The following is a 24,604-nucleotide window of genomic DNA, read 5'->3' as shown; positions in this document are numbered from 1 at the left end:
CTCCTGACAATTCTTGACTTTTTATTTCTACATATGAATTTACTTACAATTTTTTCTAACTCATTAAAGTAATTTTTTTGGAATTTTGATTGGTAGGGCACTAAACAGATAGTTTAGTTTTGGTAGAATTGTCATTTTTATTATATTAGCTCTACCTATCCATGAGCAGTTGATATTTGCCCAATTATTTAAATCTGATTTAATTTGTGTGAGAAGTGTTTTATAATTGTTTTCAAAAAAGATTCTGAGCCTGTCTTGGCAAATAGACTCCCAAGTATTTTATATTGTCTGAGGTTACTTTGAGTGGGATTTCTCTTTCTAGTTCTTCCTGCTGTATCTTGCTAGACATATGTAGAAAAGTTGAGGATTTATGAGGATTTATTTTATAACCTGCAACTTTGCTAAAATTGCTAATTGTTTCCAGTAGTTTTTTAGATGATTTCTTGGGATTCTCTAGGTAGACCATCATGTCATCTGCAAAGAGTGAAAGTTTTGTCTCTTCCTTCCCAATTCTAATTCCTTCAATTTCTTTTTCTTCTCTAATTGCTGATGCTAACATTTCTAATACAATATTGAATAGTAGTGATGATAATGGGCACCCTTGTTTGGGAATGCCTCTAGCCTCTCCCCATTGAATATAATGCTTGTTGATGGTTTCAGATAGATCCTGCTAATTATTTTAAGGAATAATCCATTTATTCCTACACTCTCTAGTGTTTTTAATAGGAATGGATGCTGTAGTTTGTCAAAAGCTTTTTCAGCATCTATTGATATGATCATATGATTTCTGATAGGTTTGTTGTTGATATAATTGAGTATACTAACAGTTTTCCTAATATTGAACCAACCCTGCATTCCTAGAATAAATCCTATTTGATCATAATGTATTATCCTAGTGAGAACTTGTTGTAATCATTTTGCTAAGATTTTATTTTAGATTTTTGCATCATATTCATCAGGGAAATAGGTCTATAATTTTCTTTCTCTGTTTTAACTCTTCCTGGCTTAGGTAACAGCACCATATTGGTTTCATAGAAAGAGTTAGGCAGAGTTCCATCTTTCCCTAATTTTCCAAAGAGTTTATATAGAATTGGAACCAATTGTTCCTTAAATGTTTGGTAGAATTCACTTGTGAATCCATCAGGCCCTGGAGATTTTTTCTTGGGGAGTTCAATGATGGCTTGTTGAATTTCTTTTTCTGAGATAAGGTTGTTTAGGTATTTAATCTCTTCTTCATTTAACCTGGGCAACTTATATCTTTGTAAATATTCATCCATTTCACTTAGATCATCAAATTTATTGGCATAGAGTTGGGCCAAATAATTTCAAATTATTACTTTAATTTCCTCCTCATTGGTGGTGAGTTCACCTTTTTCATTTATGATACTAGCAATTTGGTTTTCTTCTTTCTTTTTTTAATCAAATTGACCAGAGGTTTATCAATTTTATTGGGTTTTTCATAATACCGACTTTTGGTTTTATTTATTAATTCAATAGTTTTTTGCTTTCAATTTTATTAATTTCTCCTTTAATTTTTAGAATTTCTAATTTGGTATTTAATTGAGGATTTTTGATTTGTTCTTTCTCTAATTTTTTTCAGTTGCATGTTTAGTTAATTGATTTCCTCTTTCTCCAATTTATTCATGTAAGCATTTAGAGCTATAATATATCCCCTGAGAGTTACTTTGAATGAATCCCATAGGTTTTAGTATGTTGTTTCATTATTATCATAATCTAGAATAAAATGGTTAATTCTTTCTATAATTTGTTTTTTGGTCCACTCATTTTTCAAAATAAGGTCATTCAGTTTCCAATTTGTTCTGGGTCTATATCTCCTTGGCCCAATATTGCATATGGCTTTTATTGCATTGTGATCTGAGAAAGATATATTCACTATTTCTGCCTTTCTGCAGTTGATCATTAGGATTTTATGTCCTAGTACATGCTCAATTTTTGTATAAGTTCCATGTACTGCAGAGAAAAAGGTATATTCCTTCTTATCCTCATTCAGTTTCCTCCATAAGTCTACCATATCTAATTTTTCTAACAATCTATTTACCTTCTTTACTTCTTTCTTTTTTATTTTATGATTTGATTTATCTAGATCTGAGATCGGGAGGTTGAGGTCTCCCACTAGTAGAGTTTTGCTGTCTATGTCTTCCTGTAGTTCTTTCAGCTTCTCCTCTAAGAATTTGGGTGCTGACCCACTGGGTGCATATATATTCAGTATTGAAATGACTTTATTGTCTATGGTACCTTTTAGGAGGATAAAGTTTCCTTCCTTATCTCTTTTAACACTATCTATTTTGGCAGCTGCTTTGTCTAAGATAAGGATTGCTACCCCTGCTTTTTTTAGGTCAGCTGAAGCAAAATATATTTTGCTCCAACCTTTTACCTTTACTCTATATGTATCTCTGCTTCAAATGAGTTTCCTGTAAGCAGCATATTGTAGGATTCTGGTTTTTAATCCACTCTGCTATTTACTTACATTTTAAGGGAGAGTTCATCCCATTCACATTCAAAGTTATGATTAATAATTCTTTATTGCCCTCCATGCTATCTTTCCTCTGTTTGTATTTCCCCTTCCCTCCCTTTATCCATATTCCTCAGTATTTTGTTTCTGTATGCCACCCCCTTCAGTGTGTTTGCCCTCCTATATCACACCCTCCCCTTTCTTTCTCCTTTCCTTTTTTCCTTTTCCCTTCCCTTCCTTTTGTTATTTCCCCCTTTTCCCCCACTCCCCTTCCCTTTCTCTGTCCCCCCCTCCCCTTTTCCCCTTTTAATGCTTGAAAGGTTACATATTTTATAAGTTAACTGAGTAGGTGTCGGTTGACTTTAAGCCAAGTCTGATGAGAAGAAGATTCAGGTGTTTCTCATCTGCTCCCTTCTTCCCCTCTATTACCATAGGTTTTTTAATACCTCTTGGTGTAATGAGATTTACCCCATTCACTCCCCTCCTTCCTCCTGTCTCTTTCCTGTCCCCCTTTTTAAGAAGATAGTGTTTTTAAGATCATTCTAAGTCATAGAAAATTCTGAGTGTCTGTCCCCTCTAGTTCAATACATTCTATCAAATAGAGTCAAAATTCCTGAGAGTTATTAGATTCTTTCTCCCAAGTGGGATTAAAGCCAGTTACACCCCATTAGATAGCAGTCTCATGGATAGGTCATGAATGTCCATCATTTCTGGCTAGGTATATTCTCTCTGTTAGAGTTACAGTTCTCAAGATTTATGAGAATCTTTTCCCCCATACTGGGATATAGCCAGTTTTAACTTACTGGATAGCAGTTTTTTTCCTTTTACTGCCCCCCCCTTTTTTTTTACCTTTTCATGTGTCTCTTGAACCTCCTGTTTGATATCCAAATTTTCTGTTTAGCTCTGGTCTTTTCATCAGAAATCTTTGGAATTCTTCCATTTTGTTAAATGTTCATCTTTTTCCCTGGAAGAGAAGGCTCAGCTCTGTGGGAAAGTAGATTCTTGGTTGCATTCCAAGTTCCCTTGCTCTTCGAAATATCTCATTCCAGGCCCTTCGATCCCTTAATGTTGATGCAGCCAGGTCCTGCGTGATCCTTACTGTGGCTCCTTGATATTTAAATTGTTTCTCTCTGACTGCTTGCAGGATTTTCTCTTTTATTTGATGGTTCTGGAATTTGGCCACAACATTCCTTGGTGTTTTCATTTTAGGATCTTTTTCTGGTAGGGATCGATGTACTCTTTCAATAACTACTTTGCCCTCCGATTCCATGATATCAGGGCAGTTTTCCATCACTAGATCCTGTAATATTAAGTCCAAGCTTTTTTCTCTTCAATGTTTTCAGGAAGTCCTATAATTTTCAGGTTGCTCCTCTTCGATCTATTCTCAAGGTCAGTGGTTTTGTTGATGAGGTATTTTACATTTTCTTCTATTTTTTTTATTTTGTTTATGTGACTCTTGCTGTCTCATGGAGTCATTAGTTTCTATAGACTCCATTCTTTTTTGGGGGGAGAAGTTCTCTTCATTAACCTTTTGCAACTCCTTTTCCAATTGGTCAGGTCTATTTTTGAAAGACCTTTCCATTTGACCAATTGAGGTTTTGAGAGAATTATTTTCTTTTGACATTTGCCCAATTGAGAATCTGAGAGAATTATTCTTATTTTGTATTTGTCCAATTGATGATGTGAGAGATTTATTCTCGTTTTGTATTTGTCCAATTGCACTTTCTAAGGATTTGTTTTCTTGTTGCAAGGTATTAATTGTCTCTCCCAAATTTTTAAGCTCCTTCCTTATTTCTTCAAGGAAGTCTTTCTGTGCTGAAGACCAGATCGTATTCTCCTCAGAGAGTCCAGGTCTCTCTGAGTTAGGGTCTTTCCCTTCCAAGAATTTTTCTATGCATCCATCTTTCTGCTGACCCTTCTTCATTTTGCTAAGACCTTGAGCTGGGGAGGAGCTGGTTCACAGGGGCTTGGTATCACTAGAGGCTTTACTCACTAAGTGTAATTTCTCTGGATGGCCAGTAGGAGGTACTGGTTGCTTTCTCTGGAGAGTCTGTGACCTTGATTGAGGCCCTCTCCCTTTGCTTGAAAGGAGGAGTTGGAGCTATTGAATTCTTTTGCCTTCAATCAGTGGTGCTCTTTACCCTGGCTTGAGGTCATTCCTCAGCTGGGCTGGTTCTTCTGCTCACACACACCTGGGCCTGAGGCAGAATTAGTTTGCATTTGTTTGTTCTGGAAGAGGCCTCAGCTGTAATGGAGGCATGGCCTTTGAGTTCCTCAGACCAGAGGAGCCCAGGGATGGTGTTAGCAGCTCTCCTGCTCTGGAACTCTACCTCCAGTCCTCAAGCTCCTGGGGGACAGCACCAACACCAGTGCCTCTACTCCCTAGTTGACTCAAGCCCCTGCTGTCTAGCCCCACCACTGATCCTGCAGGTCCGGCTCTCGGGCCCTCAGACTCCGGGCTCCAATTCAGCTGTTAATCTGGTTGATCTGGGGCTGATCCTCCCTCTGAACCCAGACTCACCTGCCCAAATTCGGCCAATGCTGCTGCCAGAGACAAATCCTGAGGTAGATGTTCTTTCTTCTGGCTTTTCTTTCTGGATTTTGTGGGTTGGATTTCTTTTAAGAGGTTTGTTTCATGTCATAGATGGGGGGGAAGATCAGGAGACTTTAGAACTATGCCTGTCTTCTCTCCATCATCTTGGCTGGAAGTCTATAATATTAACTTTTTCATGATATGATTTAATGTTTTGTGATTTTAATGAGGTTTGGATTCGTTCCTGTAAATGACACTCTTGCTCACATCAGTGAAAATGGAAGTATTTTAATTACACAACACAAGGAATAGATTGATTACAATAACCTCCAATACAACAAATAATACATAAAAGACCAAGGATTATTAATACTATTAACAAAAGTAGAAGAGAAAGATAAATAAAACATCACCAATTCAGGGGAGCACCAACTCTAATTGTCCTTGGCTGGGGAATCCCGATTCAAACAGTCCTTGAGTCCCTAATGGGAGAGCCCCCAAGCAGAAAGTCTTCTCCATAGGTGAGATTCTGAGGAATACTTGGAGCCTCAGGATATTTATTAGTGGAGAACAAAGAAGGCTTGTTGCCAATTCAGTTAGGAGGGATCCCAGAGTTCTTTGACAGAAATATAGGGAAGTCGACAAGTTTTATGACTTCAGGAGAATGCCATATGGGGCAGCACTGAGAGAATAGCCAGTTCTCCTCAGTACTATCTGTATTCCAAGGAGTGGCTGGCTCCTGGAATTTTGGTATGCAGCCAAATCACCTATGGCATGTGGGGGGGTAAGTAAGTTCATGACAAGGGCACGTCATCATACAGGCTTGAGAGAGCTTACTTATATGAAAATTTCATTTGGCCTTAAGATAATGAGAAATGTATGAGGACGGGACTATGGGAGTAAACTTATTATAAATTTGTTTCATTTTAATATACATATAAAAATTACCAATGCATAATAATAAGAAGAAAATCATTAACAATAATATAGGAATAGCTAAACTGTTAAAATATCTAGTAGCAGTTACTGATTTAAACAAGAAATCATACCAATGGTGATTAGTATCAGAAGTTACTAAATGGGAGGCCTCGATTAAATGTCCTGCAACTATGTGAGTCTGTATTTGATGTTCATTCGCAGCGTGCTGGTTGGACTCTAATAGTTTCTTCAGGACATGGGACTGATTAAGAATAGCAATTAAAAGTTGGAGAGATAAAAAAAATACAGGGAAGAGGTAACAAATTCTTAACAACATCTGTATCAGGGGAAAAGTAAAAATCATCACCCTGCCAGTGTAGGGGGTTTCTGTGAGACAGAGGCTAAATCAGTACTATTATTAGAGGTTAAACAACTGTATTGGGAAGATACTTCATATAACATTGAAAAGTTAGAAAGAGGATATACAGTTAAGTCACATAGGTTAGAGGAGTGTGAGAGAAGGTAAGGCTCCATCTGCTGGATCATCATCCCACACACAATGTCTTTGTTAGTAAAAGTACAGTCCTGTAAAGTATGAGTTACATTGGTAAGGCAAAATAGTTATATAACACAAAAAGGATTCACATGGAATTGACACATAATTTTCCACATATGAACTTCACAATATACTACAGTCCCACTACACCAAAGGGAATTACATTGAGCTCATTCAGGTTTGCTTTGCTTCCAATATTTCATGATATTTGGGAGCAGCATGTCCCAGATATCGGTATCTCCTTCTTGCAATAATCTTTGGGCATTTTCCTTTTGTACTAAAGTATACAGGTTTTTCAAAGAACATTTGGTCCAATTAAACAGGGCACTTATCTGGGTATCCATCTGTATATTAGCTAGAATGCTATCATTAAAAACTTGTAAGAATTGGCCTTGGTATTTTAAAGTAGGTTGTTGTGGCAGGATCCTTGTGGGCAACCAATTAGCATTAATTGCTAAAGCTTGAGATACATCCTCCCCAGCACTGCGAAGTCTGCTGGCCAAGGTCTCAAGATATATAGAATTTACTATACCCAAACCTGTTCCAGCTCCACCAAGTAGAGTGTCATACCAGGCTCTTTTAGGTGTAGTACAGGGTAATAAAGGTAGAAAGGACACATTATAATAAAGTACAATTTTATGTTGAGCAATAGATACATTTACACAAGATTTAGGAACTCTTACTACTGAAGGAGGATGCTGACTAGGTGGAGTCTCTGGTAACAATGATATGTATTGTATCCATGTAGTTCGGTTAACTATAGTGGAAGCATTAGAGCAGACTAAATACTGGTATCTATTTTCAGTAGTAACATTTATATTATAAGTAGAGTTATCTATATTCCACTGTGTACACTTCTTAATTAGTTCTGGTTCCATTGTTGATGGACAGCTTTCAATTAATCTGTTACACCGTGAGGCCAGGGATGCAAAGGGAAGAGGAGTCATACAACATGAAATATTGACCAATGAAGAGATAAGAAGAGTTATGGGAGAAGGTCCTGTCAGAAGGGCAGATATAGGTAATGGGGCCTTATAAAATCTAGCATTAGTAGTAGGCCCATTAGCAATAGTTCAGTCAGCAATACCACATTTGTTGTATGCAGGACAGATGAATTCTCCTTGTTGTCTAGATTTAGTGGCGTTTCTCCATGTCAACCAGATCGTGTTTCCTGTAGTTGCTAGTTGAGCTCCCGGAGTCCGGGTCCAATACTTAGTATAAAACCAGAAGCCTATATAACACTTAATTGCGAATAAACATTTGGGTTAATGGAATGTAGTGCCAAGTGTAGCTACCAAATAGTTCTTTTTATCCATTGTCCAATGAGGTATGGTGATACAACCATCTGACATATCTTCTCCCTGGTCAAACAGGAGTAGGTTTCAGACACATGGGCATTATGCAAACAAACTTTCATTTCTCCTCTATAATCATTATCTATTACTCCTCCCAGTACACGTACCTGTGCCTTATTGGCCAAGCTGGATCTAGAGAATAGCTGACCATAATATCCAGTAGGTAGTTTGGCCCCGATACTGGTATTACATAATAATTGGCCTTGAGGTTTTATTTCCACATCATGTACTACATATAAATCATAGCCTGCAGACCCAAGTGAGGCCCTCCAAGGTTCCCTGGCATTGTTATGAAATTTCCACCATTGTATGGTAGGAATGTTATGTGCTTTCCTTATTTGTAAGTTTGGAGTCATCATTCTGGACAATGGAGTACCTTCTCCATCAGCCAATGGTCTATTATTCAATTGCTTCAAAGCTTCAAATAGATTTTCCTTCCATTTATTTAAGTTATTGTCTCCTAATTTCCTCAACTTTTCTTTCAATAGACCATTCATTCTTTCAATAAGTCCAGCTGCCTGTGGATAATAAGGAATGTGATATATCCATTCGATGATATTATATCCACAGTAAATATCAATTTCTTTTCCTTTGAAATGAGTTCCATTATCACTTTGGATTTGCATGGGGGTGCCATAATATAAGGAAAAAATATCAATAGTCTTACAAGTATTCTTTTGAGTTGCTCATCTATATGGGCAAGCGATTAATATTCCTGAATAGGTGTCTACACAAGTACAGGCATATTGGCACCCTTGATTTAGAGGTAATGGGCCTATATAATCTATCTGCCAAATTTGGGCAGGCAAAGTGCCTCTAGCCAATTCTCCAGTTACTGTTCAAGGTATGGAGCGCTGACTGAAGAGCTGGCATTGGGGTCACTCCTGAGTTATCTGTTTAAAAATATCTAAGGGAATATTAATTCCTCTAGCCAATGCCCACCTGTAAGATGCAAGAGCGCCAAGATGACCTGCAGTAATGTGAATCCATTTTCCCAGTGCCAATTCATCCCTATTCTTCAGGGGCATCATTTGCAGGGATTTTCCATCTACTTTTGAGAGTTCATCAGCTCAGGCATTATACTCATGTTCCAGAGTGTCCACACTGGCATGAGCATCTACATGAAAGACTGAGACATTAGTATACTGGACCCAAATACATTTATCTTTCCACATTTCATAAGCCCAAACTTGTTTCCCATAAAAATCCCAATTTTTTGCATGTCACATTGGTCATCTAAGTGGTCAGGCCATTTGCCACTACCCAGGTGTCTGTAAGAAATATGACAGTCTCCCCTTCTCCTGTTTCAATACTTGACATACAGCCATCAGTTTTGTCCACTGACTGCTTTCCTGTTCTTTCTAAAATATTATTTGTTACAGCCTTCCAATGCATAATTTGTCCTAAATATTTAGCAGAGCTATCCAACCCAGTGTGTTCTTTTGTTCAGGACTCAAGGCAGCAAATCTTTGATTCCATTTGAATGGTGAAACTGCCTTCTGAGTGGTCAATGGAGACCGCACTGAGGTTAATTCAGATACTTTCTCAGGCAGGGGAGAGACTCCAGATTCTCATGGTTTAGTTCTGTTCTGTATGTACAATTTCCATTTAATTATACTGGACTTCAGTGCATGTCCTATCTTATGAGAGATCAGAGTCTCCATTTATCCAGCTAATAATAGTTATTTGGGGCCTTAACAGAACTTCATGATTTAAAGGGAACTTTTCTGTTTCTACTAATACCCAATATGCAGCTAGCAATTGTTCAAAAGGAATATAGTTCTCTCCCACAGGTAGCAGTCTAATATTAATTTTTTAATTGCTCCAATCACTTTCAAGAACACATCTAAATTTAGTACAAATCTGGGTTGCCCAATCCCAGAAGAAATTCCATAACTTATTAGTTGATTCATAGCTCTCTATGTTCTTTCCTACTTTACATTGATTTTAAATCAATTTTCAAAACTTCCAAAACCAATATCTTATTTATACAAAGTCACACTTGCTCATACCTTCATTCTACATGCTTTAACTTCCATAAATTAAAAAGAACCCAACCTTCTCTATGCCTCCTCATTTTTCTTTGCACCTCTTTCATTATTCTCTTCACAGGTCCTTAAATCCAGTATTCAGACTACACAACTTGCATTTTCTCTTAATATACTATTTAAGCATATTTCAGACTTTATTCACCCCTCCCTTTCTTCTTCTTTTATTTTAACACATACTGTTCATGACCAGATCCAATGATTTATTTAAAACCTTCCTTTTGCAGCTAAATAGGCATAGTTCTATTTACAAGTTTGGGGGCAAGACTTTTTAATGTCCCTAATTCCATTGTATACTTAAAATTTTACAGATTGTGATGGTCCTTGTACTTTTGCAAGAATAATTTTTCATCAGGCAAATTGAGAGTTATCTCCCTTAAGATGTACTAATATGTACTCTGGGAGCAGGGAACAGTCATCACTGAATATTCCTTATTTGGGTAATTGACCTACCTTCATCATTATTTTAACTTGTTTTACCTAAATTTCTTTTCCTCCCAAGCCTGTAATTTTAACAGACATTCCATTTTTAAATATACTAGGATTGCCATCCATCAAAAAGGTCTCGCCCCAGTTTCAAAACAAAACAAAACAGAACAAAGAAACAAACTTTGGTAACAGTTGCATATCCATTTTTCCAATTTATAATTAACCTTATGAGAGACCAATAATTCCTCTGTCTGATCTCCCTTACTGGGGTTTGGCCCCTATCTACTATTCTCCTTTAAGACAGGTCAAATATGGGTAAAGGGAGGGTGCCGATGGAGTAGCCCTAATTTCCCTATTTCTACTCTCTTCTCCTTATCCATCCTGAACAAATCAGGAGTAGGGAGTCCATCAATCTTATTATCCAAAGCTTGACATACCTTCAGATATGCAGTTAAAAGAGCCCATCCCCTTCTGCAAATACCATTCATCTCCTTTCCCTTTTCTATGGTAATTTTACTTAAGCACTCAGTAAGTTGGGGAGGCTTTCCATCCCTAACAGGGCTTCCCCAATCTTCACAAGAGCCTGTGTTTTGAGCCCAAACCTTTGCTAAAGAAGAAAATGGGGAGGTCCTCCCATTCCAGGACTTCGACAGGGACAGGGGTCTCTGTACTTTTCTTAAATAGAGGCATTTACACAATGAATCTTGTTCATGATGCCAATTAATGTTTTGTGATTTTAATGAGGTTTGGATTTGTTTCTGTAAATGACACTCTCGCTCACATCAGTGAAAATGAAAGTATTTTAATTACACAACACAAGGAATAGATTGATTACAATAACATCCAATACAGCAGATAATACATAAAAGACAAAGGATTATTAATACTATTAATAAAAGTAGAAGAGAAAGATTCCTCACTGGGTTGTAGTCCAGATGCTGACTTTTATTAAAAGAATGGTAGGACTACCATAATAGTGAGGATCTGGGGAATGCCCCTAAACTCTCTAGTCAGCCAAGATCTTCCCATACTCAGAAAACCTTCCCTGTTAAAAAGATTTTCTCCATTCATTTGGTTATACTCTGTATCATGATAAGAATATTCTCTCTCACACTGGGCTCTAAAATGGATGGATCCCAGCTATTGATGGTTAGCAGTCTCTCATGGGCCTCCTGGAAGAGTGTAGAGCCCACTCTTTCTTCTACCCGCTTATGCCATTCGTTGACCTTGGGATTGTCTTTGAAGACATTATATTCAGCACCCATTGGCTACAGACAGAATAAAATGTTTGGGTTAACTTCTTCACATGTCCACATGTGTAGGAAACTTCTCACATGACCACATGTTTGTGGGTTAACTTCTCCACACATCCACATGAGTATAGGTTAATTTCTTCACATGTCCTACCTAAATCTCCAAATCAATCCCCTTCTCCCTTTTTAACCAGGCTCATTCCCACCCAGAGACCTTTGCTCACTCTCTCTCCCATACTCCAAGTTCCTTGCCCCATTTATCCATTTATCCAAACCCTATCAGGTTCCATTTCAGCTAACTCTTGAATGTTACAAAATCACATATAATCCCAGTTTCAATGGCATTTCCCCTATAAAGGTGAAAGACATTGTATTGCAATCTTTAGAAGGAAAGAGAATATTTAGAGAATGATCATTGAACTGTCCCTCTGGGGAAGCTGTTACCTGTATAACAGAAGAGAGACTGAATGAGGTAGAAAGAGTATAAAGAGAGCTTCTTTTCCAAGAGAACTCTTTTAATTCATCTTGTAAAAATATTATCAAGGGAATGCTTTTTGTTTTTGCAAGGCAATGGGGTTAAGTGATTTGCCCAAGGTTACACAGCTAAGTAAGTAGTAGGTGTCTGAGGCCAGTTTTGAACCCAGGTCCTCCTGATTCCAGAGCTGGTGCTCTATCCACTGTGTTAACTGCCTCTTGTCAGGTGAATTCTTGATTTTGTTTGCTGAGAGAGCTGAATGGTGGAACTGCTTTTCCAGAACTGAGAATTCAGCAGTCATAGTGATGGTAAAAAGAAGAATGGTACACTGGAGTCTCCGAGGAAGAGGCAGGAATTGGGAAGGGTTTCAAAAAGACTGAACCAGGCATTGCTGAGTACCACAAGTCATTTGTGACTCTTAGAACAAAGTTCTGATGTGAGGGGAGAATATAGGGGTGGTAGGAAAATGCTTCTTAGTTCTCTATGGTAGGAGCTTGATGCCAGGAGAACAGAGGCTACCTCTGGGCCAAGGCCTTCCTGGGATGTTACTAGACTTTGGTCTGCATGCTGGGGCCTTCCTTAATGATTCATTTGGATCTGGCTTTGACTTGTTCTAGGAGGTCTCTGGGTCAAAGCAACCTACACAGGCTCTGCAGTGGCTATAACTCAATGTGGACATAGGATGGGGTTGGGGGGACCAGTCAACAGAGGAGAGAATGGAATTGTGAGACGGCTTGTAGGCTTGAGGGCTGGGAGAATTGCTACTAATAACCAATTTCACTTTAATGGCTCAGTTGGGAGAGAGAGAGAGAGAGGTCTTTAGGAAGGAGCTCATAAATGAGAGGGAACATTTAGCATCAGGATGAGCTGGATTCAAATCCTGCCTATTAGTTGTGTGACTGATCAAATTACTCAGTTTTCTTATCTGGGAGGTTTGGATTGAGGTGCTTCAAAGATCATTCCAGTTCTAAGATCTATGATTCTGGGATCTAGCTGGGTGACTACAGGCAAACCACTTAATCGAAGCTCAGTTTCCTAATCTGATGCAGAGAGGATCAAATAGGACAATGCAGATAAATCAGCTTGCAAAACTTAAGGTACTATAAGAATAATAATTATCAACATTATTCATTCATTTAACAAACATTAAGCACTGACTATGGACCACTGATCACAGACTCATCTCCAAGCTAAATATTCACATTCAACCAAAGTGGTGACCCCAAGGCAAAATGACTGCCCAAAGAATTAATTCCAAGAGATTAGAGTGTGTCTCTGAGTGGAAACAGTTGCTGCTAACTTGGAGGGGAAACTGAGCCAATACACAGTTGGCAACAGTGGAGTAGAAAAGGAGTGGGCAGCTTTCAGAAATCTGGTGTACAGCACTGCATTTGCTCAACTGGATCAGAACATTCGCAAACACCAAGACTGGTTTGATGAAAATGATGGGGACATGCAGAAGCTGCTAAAATGAAACATGAGAATTCCATAGGGTTTACCAGCAGGATAGTTCATCCATTTCTAAGAAGCAGCCTTTAATTCTATCAAAAGTCAAGTACAGGGTGGCTAGGTGTCACAGTAGATAGAGCACCAACCCTGGAGTCAGGAGTACCTGAGTTCAAATTTGACCTCAGACACTTAATAATGACCTAGCTGTGTGGCCTTGGGCAAGTCACTTAACCCCATTGCCTTGCAAAAACAAAAAAAACAGTCAAGTACAAGAGAAGCAGGACTCCTAGCTCAGAAAAAAGGCACATGAAATTCAGTTTTATGCAGACAGTAACAAAAATACTTTTATGATGCCCTGAAGGCTATTTATGAGCCAGTGACCTATGATGCATCTCAACTATTCAGTGATGATGGATACACATTGATTGATGATATGGACATGATCCTAGAGAGATGGACTGACCACTTCCATAGTGGTCAGTGCAAAATGCAAAAGACATTGACCATTTACCTCAAGTTGAAGTCAGTCAGTCCCTAGCTGAAGTTCCAACTGAAGAAGAGGTTTTTGAATGCCATTAGGCTCCATTCAAGTGGCAAAGCACCTAGTGCAGATTCTATTCCAATTGAGGTTTACAAAGTAGGAGGATTCATAGCAAAAAAAAAAAACCGACTGAAATTTTCCAGGTTAAATGGCATGAAGAGGTTATCCCCAAAAAATTCAAGGTTGCCTCCATAGTCCATCTCTATAAAGGTAAAGGGAATGCTTGTGATAATCATAGGGGTATTTCTCTTTTAGTCATTGCTGGACATTTCTAGCCAGAGTCCTTCTCAATAGGCTGATGCTTCACCTTGAAGATCATCACCTCCCTGAGAGTCAGTGTGGCTTCAGAAATGGTAGAGAAACAGTCAATACAGTGTTGGCTGGCCAACAACTCCAGGAGAAATCCCAGTAGCAAAACAGTGGTTTGTACACAATATTTGTAGATCTGACCAAAACTTTTGATATTTCCATAAGGGTTTATGTAAAATTATGTCAAAACTTAGTTACCCAGAGAAGTTTATCAGTATTGCATGTCAGTCTCATGAAGGCATGCTTGCCCAGGTTCTGGATAGTGGTCAATGCTCTCAAGATTTCCCAGTCACCAATACTTTTTACTTTTTAGCATGATGTTTTCAGCCATGTTATCAAATGCCTTCACTGAGGATGAATGTGGCCTCAAAATCTCTGATGGAAAATTCATCAACTTGAAAAGGCTACAAGCCAAGACCAAAATGGAGGGAGTATTGGTGACGATCTTCTGTTTGCGGATGATGGTGCACCAATGCAGCCTCTGGAGCTGAGATGCAAGAATGTATGGATCAAGTCTCTGCTGCTTGTGCCCTTTTTGATCTAACAATGAATCCCAAGAAAACCCAGATGCTTCATCAGCCAGCACCCCACCATCCACATGTGGAACTATTGGTAATAGCAAATGGCTAAGTTCACTTACCTTGGTAGTGTCCTTTTCAGAGAGATACACATTGACAATGAAGTTGACACATGCATTGCTAGAACTAGCTCAGTATTTGGAAGACTCCAGAAGAAATTGTGGGAGAGAAGAAATCTTGGACTGACTACCAAACTAAAGGTCTAAAGAGCTATTGGGCTGACCTCATTGTTGTATGCGAAACCTGGACAGTCTACTAGCACTATGCCAGGAAACTGAATTGCTTCCACAGATCCTTGTGGTTTGCCTGTACTCACCCAGCTAGATCCCAGAATCACAGATCTTAGAACTGGAATGATCTTTGAAGCACCTGAATCCAAAATTTCCATATAAGAAAACTGAGTAATTTGATCAGTCACACAACTTAAGAAGATTCTGAAGATCATCGGCAGGAGAAGGTTCCAGACACTGAGGTCCTTTCTGGAGCTAAACTGCACGAGTACAATTGGACTGATTACACTGTTTGAATGCCAAATATATAATTGCCAAAAAAAAAACCCCGATTTATGGAGAACTCACACAGGGCAAGTGCTCACAGTGAGGTCAGAAGAAATGATACCAAGATACTCTGAAGGTCTCTCTTAAGAACTTTGGAGTTGATTGTACAGAATAGGAGACATTGGCATAGGACCACTCACCATGGCATGCCCTCATCAGAAAATGTGTTGTGCTCTATGAATGAGGCAGAATTGAAACAGCTCAAAGAAAACATGAGAAGCACAGGTTTAGAATACCCCCAGGTGTTCACAAGGGCTATTTGTGCCTGACTTTAGTGTTCTGTGGCAGACAACATACAAACCAATCTTCTATATATAAAATAAATTATCTACAGGATAAATAGGATGCAATTAACAGAAGGAAGTCACTGTAATTAGGAGAGATTAGGGAAGGTTTACCATAGAAGGTGGGATTTTAGTTGGAACTTAAGGAACTCAGAGAGATTCTTTGTTAGAGTGCGGGAAGGAGAACATTCCAATGTGGGGAGGAAAAAGTCACAGAAATGTCTCCAGGAGAGAGATGGACCAACCTGGAGGTTGGTATGTCACTGGATTGAAGAGGGGTGTTGAGGAGTAAGGTGTAAGAAAATCTGAAAGGGAAGAGGGGATCAGATTATGAAGGACTCAATGTCAGCAGAGGATTTTATATTTGGTCCTGGAGGTGCCAACACCATATCGAAGTTTATTGAGGGGTGGCTAGGTGGCTCAGTGGATAGAGCACTGGCCCTGGAGTCAGGAGTACCTGGGTTCAAATCCGATCTCAGACACTTAATAATTACCTAGCTGTGTGGCCTTGGGCAAGCCACTTAACCCCGTTTGCCTTGCAAAAATAAAAACCTAAAAAAAAAAAAAAGACCAAATGTTCAGGGGCGGCTAGGTGGTACAGTGGATAGAGAACTGGCCCTGGAGTCAGGAATACCTGAGTTCAAATCTGGCCTCAGACACTTAATAATTACCTAGTTGTGTGGCCTTGGGCAAGCCACTTAATCCCATTGCCTTGCAAAAAAACTTAAAAAAAAAAGGTTCTTAGAAGTTTATTGAGTAGGGAGTGAATAGCACAGTGGGTAGAACTTCAGGCCCAGAGTCAAAAGAACCTGAGTTCATATCCAGAGTCAGACACTTAGGCAAAGCAGTTAACCCTGTTTGCCTCAGTTTCCTCATCTGTAAAATGAGCTGGGAAAGGAAATATCAGATCACTCCAGTCAGTATCTTTGTCAAGAAAATCCCCAAATAAGACCATGAAGAGTCAAACATGAAATGACTAAACAATGAGACTTCTTGAAGAAAAAGGAAGAATTGGATGTTCAGTTGGTTTCTCCCAGATTCCAGACTCAAACACCTCGGAATGGATAGCAAGATGAATCACCCTTTTGGGACTCATTAAAAAGATCTTCCTGAAGATCACAGTCTTTGTAATAACTTAAGGGGAAGGTGTGAACATTCAGGGATAATTGTAGCTTGTGTGTACCGTAAGGTATTAATGTATGGACATTCTCCAGAAGCATCATTTTACAGAGAAGGAGACTGTGATCACCAATATGACAGTTGTCTTCCAATATGGAAAAACTTTTCTTTTACTCCAGAAAGTCATGGTAGGAGACATTTGTGGCTTCAAAGAGACAGTTTTGGTAGCTTGGAATCAAAATGTTTGCTGATGATAACTAAAAGACTGTAAAATTTCAGGAGGTTTTAGACTCCTCCTTATGGAAGACTACAGTCAAAGAATGGATGATTACTTGTGAGAATGATGCAGATCCCAGGTTGAACCAGAGGGTCTTTAAGGTGGTCCTTGAACTCTGAATATTCTTTGATACTCTAAGGTCTATTTGGATTTTTTCATCTAGTGTATTAATTTTCTCTCTAGCTTTGTAGAATCTTTTGATAAGAATGCTATTATTTACCTATGTAATTGATATAAATATTAATCAGCACAGATCCTTGGAACATATCCATTGGAATCCTCTTTCCAAGTTGACATTATCTCATTAATTACTATTTTTTGGATCTGGTCATTCAATTACTTAAAAATTTACCTATGATATAATCTGGGGGGAGCTAGATTGCACAGTGGTTAGAGCACTGGCCCTGGAGTCAGAAAGACCTGAGTTCAAATTTGTCCTCAGGTACTTAATACTTTAAAAACCCCCCTCCAAACTATGTTATAATATACCTCTCTTGATTTTTGTCTACAAGGACAAAATGGTAGACTGTCAAAAGCGTTGCCCAAATCCCCACTTGATCTTAGTCTTCAATAGGCTAAGAAGCTATCTTTACTCATAACTTCTCCTGAAAGATGTTCCCTGTGCAATTAGGTTAACCTGAAAAGGTCATTTCTACTCCTTGTTTCCCTTGTGAGCTCTCATAATTGTTCAGTCATTAAGTCAGTAAGACCTAATTAAGACTATTACACACCAGGCATTTCTGTCCTCTACTATCTCCCAAAGTCTGTCCAAGCTCATGTTCCTTGTTTCCATGACATTATCTATCTTATCCTCTGACATCCCTTATCCTTTTACCTTCAAACTTTCCCAATATCAGGAGTTTTCCAATGAGTCCTGCCTTCTCATTATGTGACCAAAATATTTAAGCTTTAGTTTTAAGTATTTGACCTTCTAGTGAATTTTTTGTTTTCAGTTGTGTCTGACTCTTCATGACCTATGAGGATTTCTTGGCAAAGATACTGAAATGGTTTGCCATTTCACTCTCCAACTCATGAAGAAGACAGGCAAATAGGGTTAAGTGACTTGTCCAGGGTCACATAGCTAGTGTTTGAGGCTGGATTTGAACTCATGAAGATGAATCTTCCTGACTCTAAGCTGGGCACTCTATCACTGTGCCACCTAGCTGCCCATGTCCTTCAGTTAATAGGCTGAATTAATTTCTTTCTGTATTGACTGATTCTATCTCCTTCTGTCCAAGGGACTCTCAAAAGTCTCCCCCAGTGCCACAATTCAAAAGTATTGATTCTGTAGTGCTCAGTTTTACTAATAGTCCAATTGTCAAAATCCTATTGCTACTGGGAAAAAAATCATAGTGTTGGCTCTACAGCCCTTAGCAAGGTGATATCTCTGCTCTTTAGTCTGCTATCCACAGCTTTCCTTCCAAGGAGCAAGTGTCTTAAGTTCATGGCATCTGCAGTGATCTTTGAACTCAAAAATAGACTATCTGACATTGCTTTCCATTTTTTCTCCTATTTGCTCAGAAGTGATGGGACCAGTTGTAAAGGTCTTGGGTTTTTAAATATTAAGCTTCAAGCCAATTTTTTCACTCTCCTCTTGTATGCTCATCAGGAGGCTTCTTAATTCATCTTTATTTTCTACCCTCAGAGTGGTATTGCATTTCTGAGACTGTTGCAGAGAAGCATCTGAGATATTTCTCCCAGCACAGACAAAGGCTTTAATGTAGTCAATGAAGCAGAAGTAGATTTTTTCTAGAACTCCCTTGCTTTCCCTATAATCCAGTGACTTTTGGCAATTTGGTCTCTAATTCTTCTGCATCTTTGAAAGCCAGGTTGCACTTAAGGGTTATTCTTGGTTCACAAATTGTAGAATTTTGAGTATAATAAACTTGTTGGCACATGAAATGAGTCAAATTGTTTGACCATTTAAATAGTCTTTGACATTGTCTTTTTTAAAGACAGATATCAATTGACTTTGTTTAATCCGGGGGTAGTAGCTGAGTTTTCCTAATTTACTGGCCTATTGAGTATAGCAATTCAACAGCATCATCTCTTAGGATTTTAAATGCCTCAACTTGAATGCCATCACCTCCTCTTATTGTGAGCAATGCTTCCCAAGACCCGCCTCTAACTTCATTCTCTGGCATGTCAATGCTTCAGAGTTACAGCAATCTATGGCTCACAATCACACAGCATCACTGAAATCTGAAAGGACTATCTGAATAGTTAAACTTCTAACTGCCAATATAGTAAACATGGTCATGAAATGGAGAGTTAAGTTTGCTTGGTTCATTTTTTTTCTGCTTCTAACTAATATCTTTAATCAAGTCTTTCTCGTCTGTTCTGTCCATCCTTGATTTGTATTTACAGGTGTTTAAAAGAACTCCTCTGCCTGTCCCCACAAAATTCCAGCATCTCAGAGCTGTAAGAAATGCCAGAAGTCATTTACTTACACTCAAGACAAATTTTCCTCTATCACATCATAACAATAGTAGTGAACATTTGCATAGCAATTCCATATATACATTGTGCTAAACACTTTGCAATTATTACTGCATTTGAGCCATTTGGGAGGTAGGTGCCATTATTAAGCTCATTTTTACAGATGAGGAAACTGAGGCAAACAGTGGCTAAGTGACTTGCCCAGGAACACAGAGCTAAGAAATGTCTGTGGTTGGATTTAAAATCGTACCTTTCTGACTCCAGGCCCAGGGCTCCAGTCACTGGACCACCCCCCCCAAACCTTTTTTGTTTTAGGTTTTTGCAAGGCAATGGGGTTAAGTGGCTTGCCCAAGGCCACACAGCTAGGTCATTATGAAGTGTCTGAGGCCAGATTTGAACTCAGGTACTTCTGACTCCAGGGCTGGTGCTCTATCCACTGTGCTGCCTAGCCACCCTCCCCAAGAAAAAACTTTTAACTCCTCAGTAAAGAGCCTGGAGTGTGGCATCAGAGGACCTGAGTTCCAGTCTCACCTCTCATACTTAGGACCTCAGACTTCAGGTAAGCCCCTTAATCAGTCTGGAGCTGAATTTTCTTCTCTGTACAATGACTCTGGTGGATTCTGTGGCTTTGGGGGGACTTGTGTGGCAGCATCTTCTCACTCTTAAAGCTCCAACTCTTGGGGAGTTTTCCCTTCCATCAAGCCTGCTGTTTCTGGCCATTTGCTACTAGTTCTAAGCTCGGGGTCCATTTCCATCCTATGACTTCATAAAGTCTGGAAAGTGAGAGCTCAAAGGAGGGGTGAGCGTCACAGCAATGGATGGTTCTTTTAGAACTCAATGACTTCCCCCCAAAGTAATTTCTACTTTATTCCTTCTCCCAGGCCTGCCCACTAGCTATCTTGCTCCATGATGCCCTCTCTGAGAGTTCCCAGGGATTGGTGGGGGTCTCTGGAGCTCCCACTAACCAGCTGAGCCTGGAAGGGCTTGGAGAGACTCCCTCTCCCCTCCACTGGGAGTCACAGTGTCCTCTGCTGGGAGAGATGGGAGATTCTGGTCCCACACCCAACTCTCTCTCATCACCTGCATCATCTCTACCGCAGCCATCAGATCAGCCAAACAAATGTTCTCCCCTGTTATAAACAGCTTATCCTTCAAGAAGTGGTCAGAAAACAACTGGATGTTGGTCTGTATTTGATTCTCTATATCATCTATCTTCTGCTTTGGCACTTCCTGCCCCATAATCTTTGGGATCAGCAACTAGTCAGCAGGAGGGTTGAAGATCAGGAACAAGAGAGAAAAAGGAAGGGCAAAGATAAGAGAAAGGGGCAGAAGAAGGGACACCCTGCTCTCCCTGTCTTTCCTGCCCACCCAAGTCTGAAGGACTTCTCTAAGAATCATAGAGTACCTAGTCTATGGCCAGAGTTTCACCTGCCATTCTCTCCACATGACCCAAGACTCATTCCTCCTGCTCTTCCTCCATTTCTTACCTTCTTCCTCACTCTATTTCTTCCCTTCCTTCCCTTTCCCCTTCCCCTTCTTCCCCTTCCTCTTCTCCCCCTTCCCCTTCCCCTTCCCTTCCTCTTCCCCTTTCTCTTCCACTTCCCCTTCCCCTTCTTCTCCTCCCCCCTTCCTCTTCCCCTTTCCTTCCCCTGCCCCTCCCTACTTTTCTCTCTCCTTTCCTTCCCTTCTTCCCCTTCTCCTCCCCCCCCCCACTCATGCCTATTGACTGGCTACAAGGAGCACCCATGAAGCTCAGATTTCTTGGGGGCAGCAGGGAGAACAGCCTCCTTACCTTCACCCACAGAACCTTTTTCATGAGCATGTGCAGGCCTTCATACTCCCAGGCCATGTACTCATCAATGGAGGCCTGTAACTGCACATCAGGTGGGTACCAGCAGATAGAGGTGCTGTATTTGCGGGTCAGGTATAAGAGGATGGCCACACTGCAAAGGAAAGGCCAGGACAGGGAGAGAGCGGCCAGGCATTGTGGGTAGGACAAATAGAGGGACAAGTCAGAATGCCCTCTCCACCCACTGCCCCCACCTTTGGGGCTACCGTGCCAACCCCGAGAGCTGGCCTCTAGGGAACATTTTAAATACTGCAAAGTACATATGTAGGTGTTTTCTCCTTTAATCCTCACAAGAACCCTGTGAGGTAGGGGAATTTTACAGATTAAGAAACTGAAGGTCACAGAGGATCATGGTTTACTTGACAGTATCTAAGGTAGGATTTGAACTTTGGGCTTCCTTAGTCTAGGTCTGACATGTTTACCCCCTAGTGACCAGAAGATTAGTTCAAATCTGACCCTACACTTACTGTGTGACCCTGGGTAAGGCACTTCACTCTGTCTCAGTTCCTCAACTGTAAAATGAGCTGGAGAAGGCAATGACAAACACTCCAGGATCTATACCAAGAAAATCCCAACTGGGTTATGAAGGATTGGACATGACCAATCAGAAAGTGATTTCATTGACTCATAGGGTGAACTCTCGTTTCAGAGCAGGTTGGCCCCTTTTAGTCTTTGGGAGCTGTCCAAAGCAGTCCAAGGTCAGAGCTTCTCTAAGGAGGGGCCCTGCAGGGGCCCTTTGGGTGTGGCCAACATCACCTCTCAGTCAAGATGAAGGTTCCCTCTCGGAGCACAGGCACGTTCTTCAGGATGTTGAGCCCTTCAAATTCTTTACTGTGATGCTGTCCTGTGCCAGAGGGAAGGCCCCACACTGAGGATTGGGCAGGGCCAAGGGAAGGATCCCTCCCAGGGACCTTAGGGACCAGCTGCTCCAACCCCCTCAGGCTACACATGGACCCCCTAAGGCCCAGAGAGAGGAGGAAGACTTGGCCAAAGACCCCCAGCCAGTTAGCAGCAGCCCTGTATTAGAACTCAGGGCACAAGCTCTTGCCACTGGTCCACACTGTCTTTTTTTTTTTTTTAGGCTTTTGCAAGGCAAATGGGGTTAAGTGGCTTGCCCAAGGCCACACAGCTAGGTAATTATTAAGTATCTGAGGCCAGATTTGAACCCGGGTCCTCCTGACTCCAGAGCCAGTGCTCTATCCACTGCGCCACCTAGGCGCCCACATACTGTCTTCTAATCTGAGGCAAAAGCCTTGTCCCTGAACCCACAGGTATATTCAGCAGCTAGGTGATCCAGTGGAGTCAGGAAGACCCAAGTTCAAATCTTTTTTTAATTGATATTTAATTCTTCCAAATACATTTATCTTTTTAAGTTGCAAAATTTCCTTCCACCCTCCCCTCAACAGTCAGGTAAATATTGTGCATGCACACTGTGTTCCACATGTTTGCAGATTGGTCACTTTTGGTGTGAGGAATTAGGATTAGTGGAAAGAAGAGAAATGTTTTAAAAGGTGAAATGTAGCATTCATCAGATTCTGAAGGGGTTTGTTTGTTTTGTTTTTCTTCCTCAGATCCTGTCTCCAACACTTACTAACTCTGGGAACCAAGGCAAACCATTGCACCTCTCTGCCTATGTCTTGATCTACCCAACAGGGATAATAATGACCTGTCTCCCAGAAATCCGGGGCTTTACGATTGCTAAAGAGCTCTATAAATGTCAGCTATTATAGGCTCCCCCTCAGCATGTGTTTCAGCAAGGGTTCATCTGGGGTCACAAAGGATCACCAGATACAGAATTGGAAGGCACTCCAAAGGCTATCTAGTTCAAGCCCCTCTTTTGACAAATGAGGAAACCAAGGTCAAGGAAAGGGATTTGCCCAAATTCACCAAGTTTGTTCTTCCCTTCTGGAGAACTAGAGGGAGACCCTTCAAAAACACTTAACAACCCCTGAGGACCTGGAGGAGAAGAAGGAAGAGACTTTGACCAGAAAAGAGACAGAGACTAGACTCTAGAGGAGGTGGGGGAGTGCTTCCTTCGGACCTGTGTGAGGCAGCAGCCCCCACCCCCTCCTTGTCTGGGCTCCTGGACCCTGAGGGTTCCTGTCTCCATCCCTTAGCTATGACCAGCTTCTCCAACTTCGAGGGGTTGCTCTTCTGACCTCCTAAACATGGAAGGGGCCCCTTCCTCTGAGGTTTCTGACCCTGCTGGGGGATTCTTGTTCTGGTCAGGGTGGGACTCCATGGCTTTGGAGGGCCTAAACCCCATCAAAATGATGTCATTCCCATGGTTTAGTGCTTTGGGAGTGGGGTACCCCTCTTGACCTTTCAGCAGATCCACAGGGAAGTAGTTGAAGTGAATATTGTTCATCTTGGCAAAGATATAAATGGCCCGACAGGGTGGGGAAATAAGGTCCAGGTATAGTTCCAGGCTCATAGTGACCAGAAGGGGTGGGATGGAAGGTACCAGGACCTCCAGATGCCTTGTGTCCTGGATAGAGAAAGCCCTCCTGGCTGGAGAAAGACTCTGGCTCTGCAGATGCAGATGCCTGCCTCACTGTGGGCTGCTCCTCTCCTGCCCTTGGTTCTCAAACCTCTATGTTTGGTCCACATTGTCATGGAGACAAGCCCCAGTCATTCACGTGTCATAGTGTCCTGTCCTGAGAGCTGCAAGGGATCTCAGAGGTGCTGTGCTCCATTCAATGTGTGTGTGTGTTGGGGGGGTGCTCAGGAAGGCTAGCACCTCTGGGGGGAGGGCTCCAGAGCCCCTTTCAAGGTTGCTCATCCACCTTTGGTCCACCCGCTGCCCAGCTCTCACCTGTGGCTCCAGAACTTGTAGCATGCAGAGTCACCACACCCCAGTAAACCATTTCAGCAGATGGGCTAAACCAGTTTGAGGATAACCAAGAGTCTTCTCAAAACATGTAAAGACCTCTGGTGGAATGGACAGATAAGAACAACTTATTCCAATGACCATAAAGGTGCCTGAAGCAGCTGTGGCAGAGACTGCCCCAGAGCCATCCCCACTCTTGACTTTTGTCTTACTAGATTTTGATGACTCTGGGAGACTGAGGCAGATCCAACCCTGCCTCACTTATATCCAATTTGCACAGTAATCAAAAGACATCACCCTTACTTTGCCATTCCACCCTTAATGTCCTGGGG

The 24,604-nt window shown here is 40.8% G+C and overlaps 1 protein-coding gene, 1 long non-coding RNA gene and 1 pseudogene across 3 annotated transcripts in view; 2 read left to right on the top strand and 1 right to left on the bottom strand.

Moving 5' to 3' along the window:
- LOC141497231 (uncharacterized) overlaps positions 1-23,958 on the top strand; it is a 31,261-nt gene extending 7,303 nt beyond the window's left edge. Inside the window, exons 2-3 of one of the 2 annotated variants that reach the window (XR_012471248.1) lie at positions 20,475-20,776; positions 23,014-23,958. This is a non-coding gene — a long non-coding RNA (uncharacterized LOC141497231). Of the gene's footprint in view, positions 1-20,474; positions 21,478-23,013 lie in introns of both variants that reach the window. The other variant, XR_012471249.1, reaches the window with a different exon arrangement.
- Positions 1-24,604, top strand: part of LOC141499640 (vomeronasal type-2 receptor 26-like) — an 841,716-nt pseudogene that overhangs the window by 248,924 nt on the left and 568,188 nt on the right.
- GSTT4 (glutathione S-transferase theta 4) lies at positions 11,109-24,152 on the bottom strand. The gene is made up of 5 exons (XM_074199817.1): positions 23,765-24,152; positions 22,199-22,286; positions 21,386-21,536; positions 20,674-20,850; positions 11,109-11,580 (listed from the first exon to the last, which is right to left on the bottom strand). Exons 1-5 carry the CDS (start codon positions 23,874-23,876, stop codon positions 11,380-11,382), a joined length of 729 nt encoding a protein of 242 aa, XP_074055918.1. The 5' UTR covers positions 23,877-24,152; the 3' UTR covers positions 11,109-11,379.

The sequence above is a fragment of the Macrotis lagotis genome, chromosome X (assembly GCF_037893015.1).
Source record: "Macrotis lagotis isolate mMagLag1 chromosome X, bilby.v1.9.chrom.fasta, whole genome shotgun sequence".
NCBI classification, from domain to species: domain Eukaryota; kingdom Metazoa; phylum Chordata; class Mammalia; order Peramelemorphia; family Peramelidae; genus Macrotis; species Macrotis lagotis.
The sequence above is the reverse complement of the archived record's forward strand: the minus strand, read 5'-3'. Positions and strand labels throughout refer to the sequence as shown.

Excerpts from the sequence above, each read along its gene's own strand:
- GSTT4 (XM_074199817.1), bottom strand. The coding sequence starts at position 23,876 with ATGAGCCTGGAACTATACCTGGACCTTATTTCCCCACCCTGTCGGGCC. Across the intron at positions 22,287-23,764 it reads CCCTGTGGATCTGCTGAAAG|GACAGCATCACAGTAAAGAA; the intron begins GTCAAGAGGGGT and ends CCTCTGGCACAG. Across the intron at positions 21,537-22,198 it reads ACCTTCATCTTGACTGAGAG|TGTGGCCATCCTCTTATACC; the intron begins GTGATGTTGGCC and ends TTTCCTTTGCAG.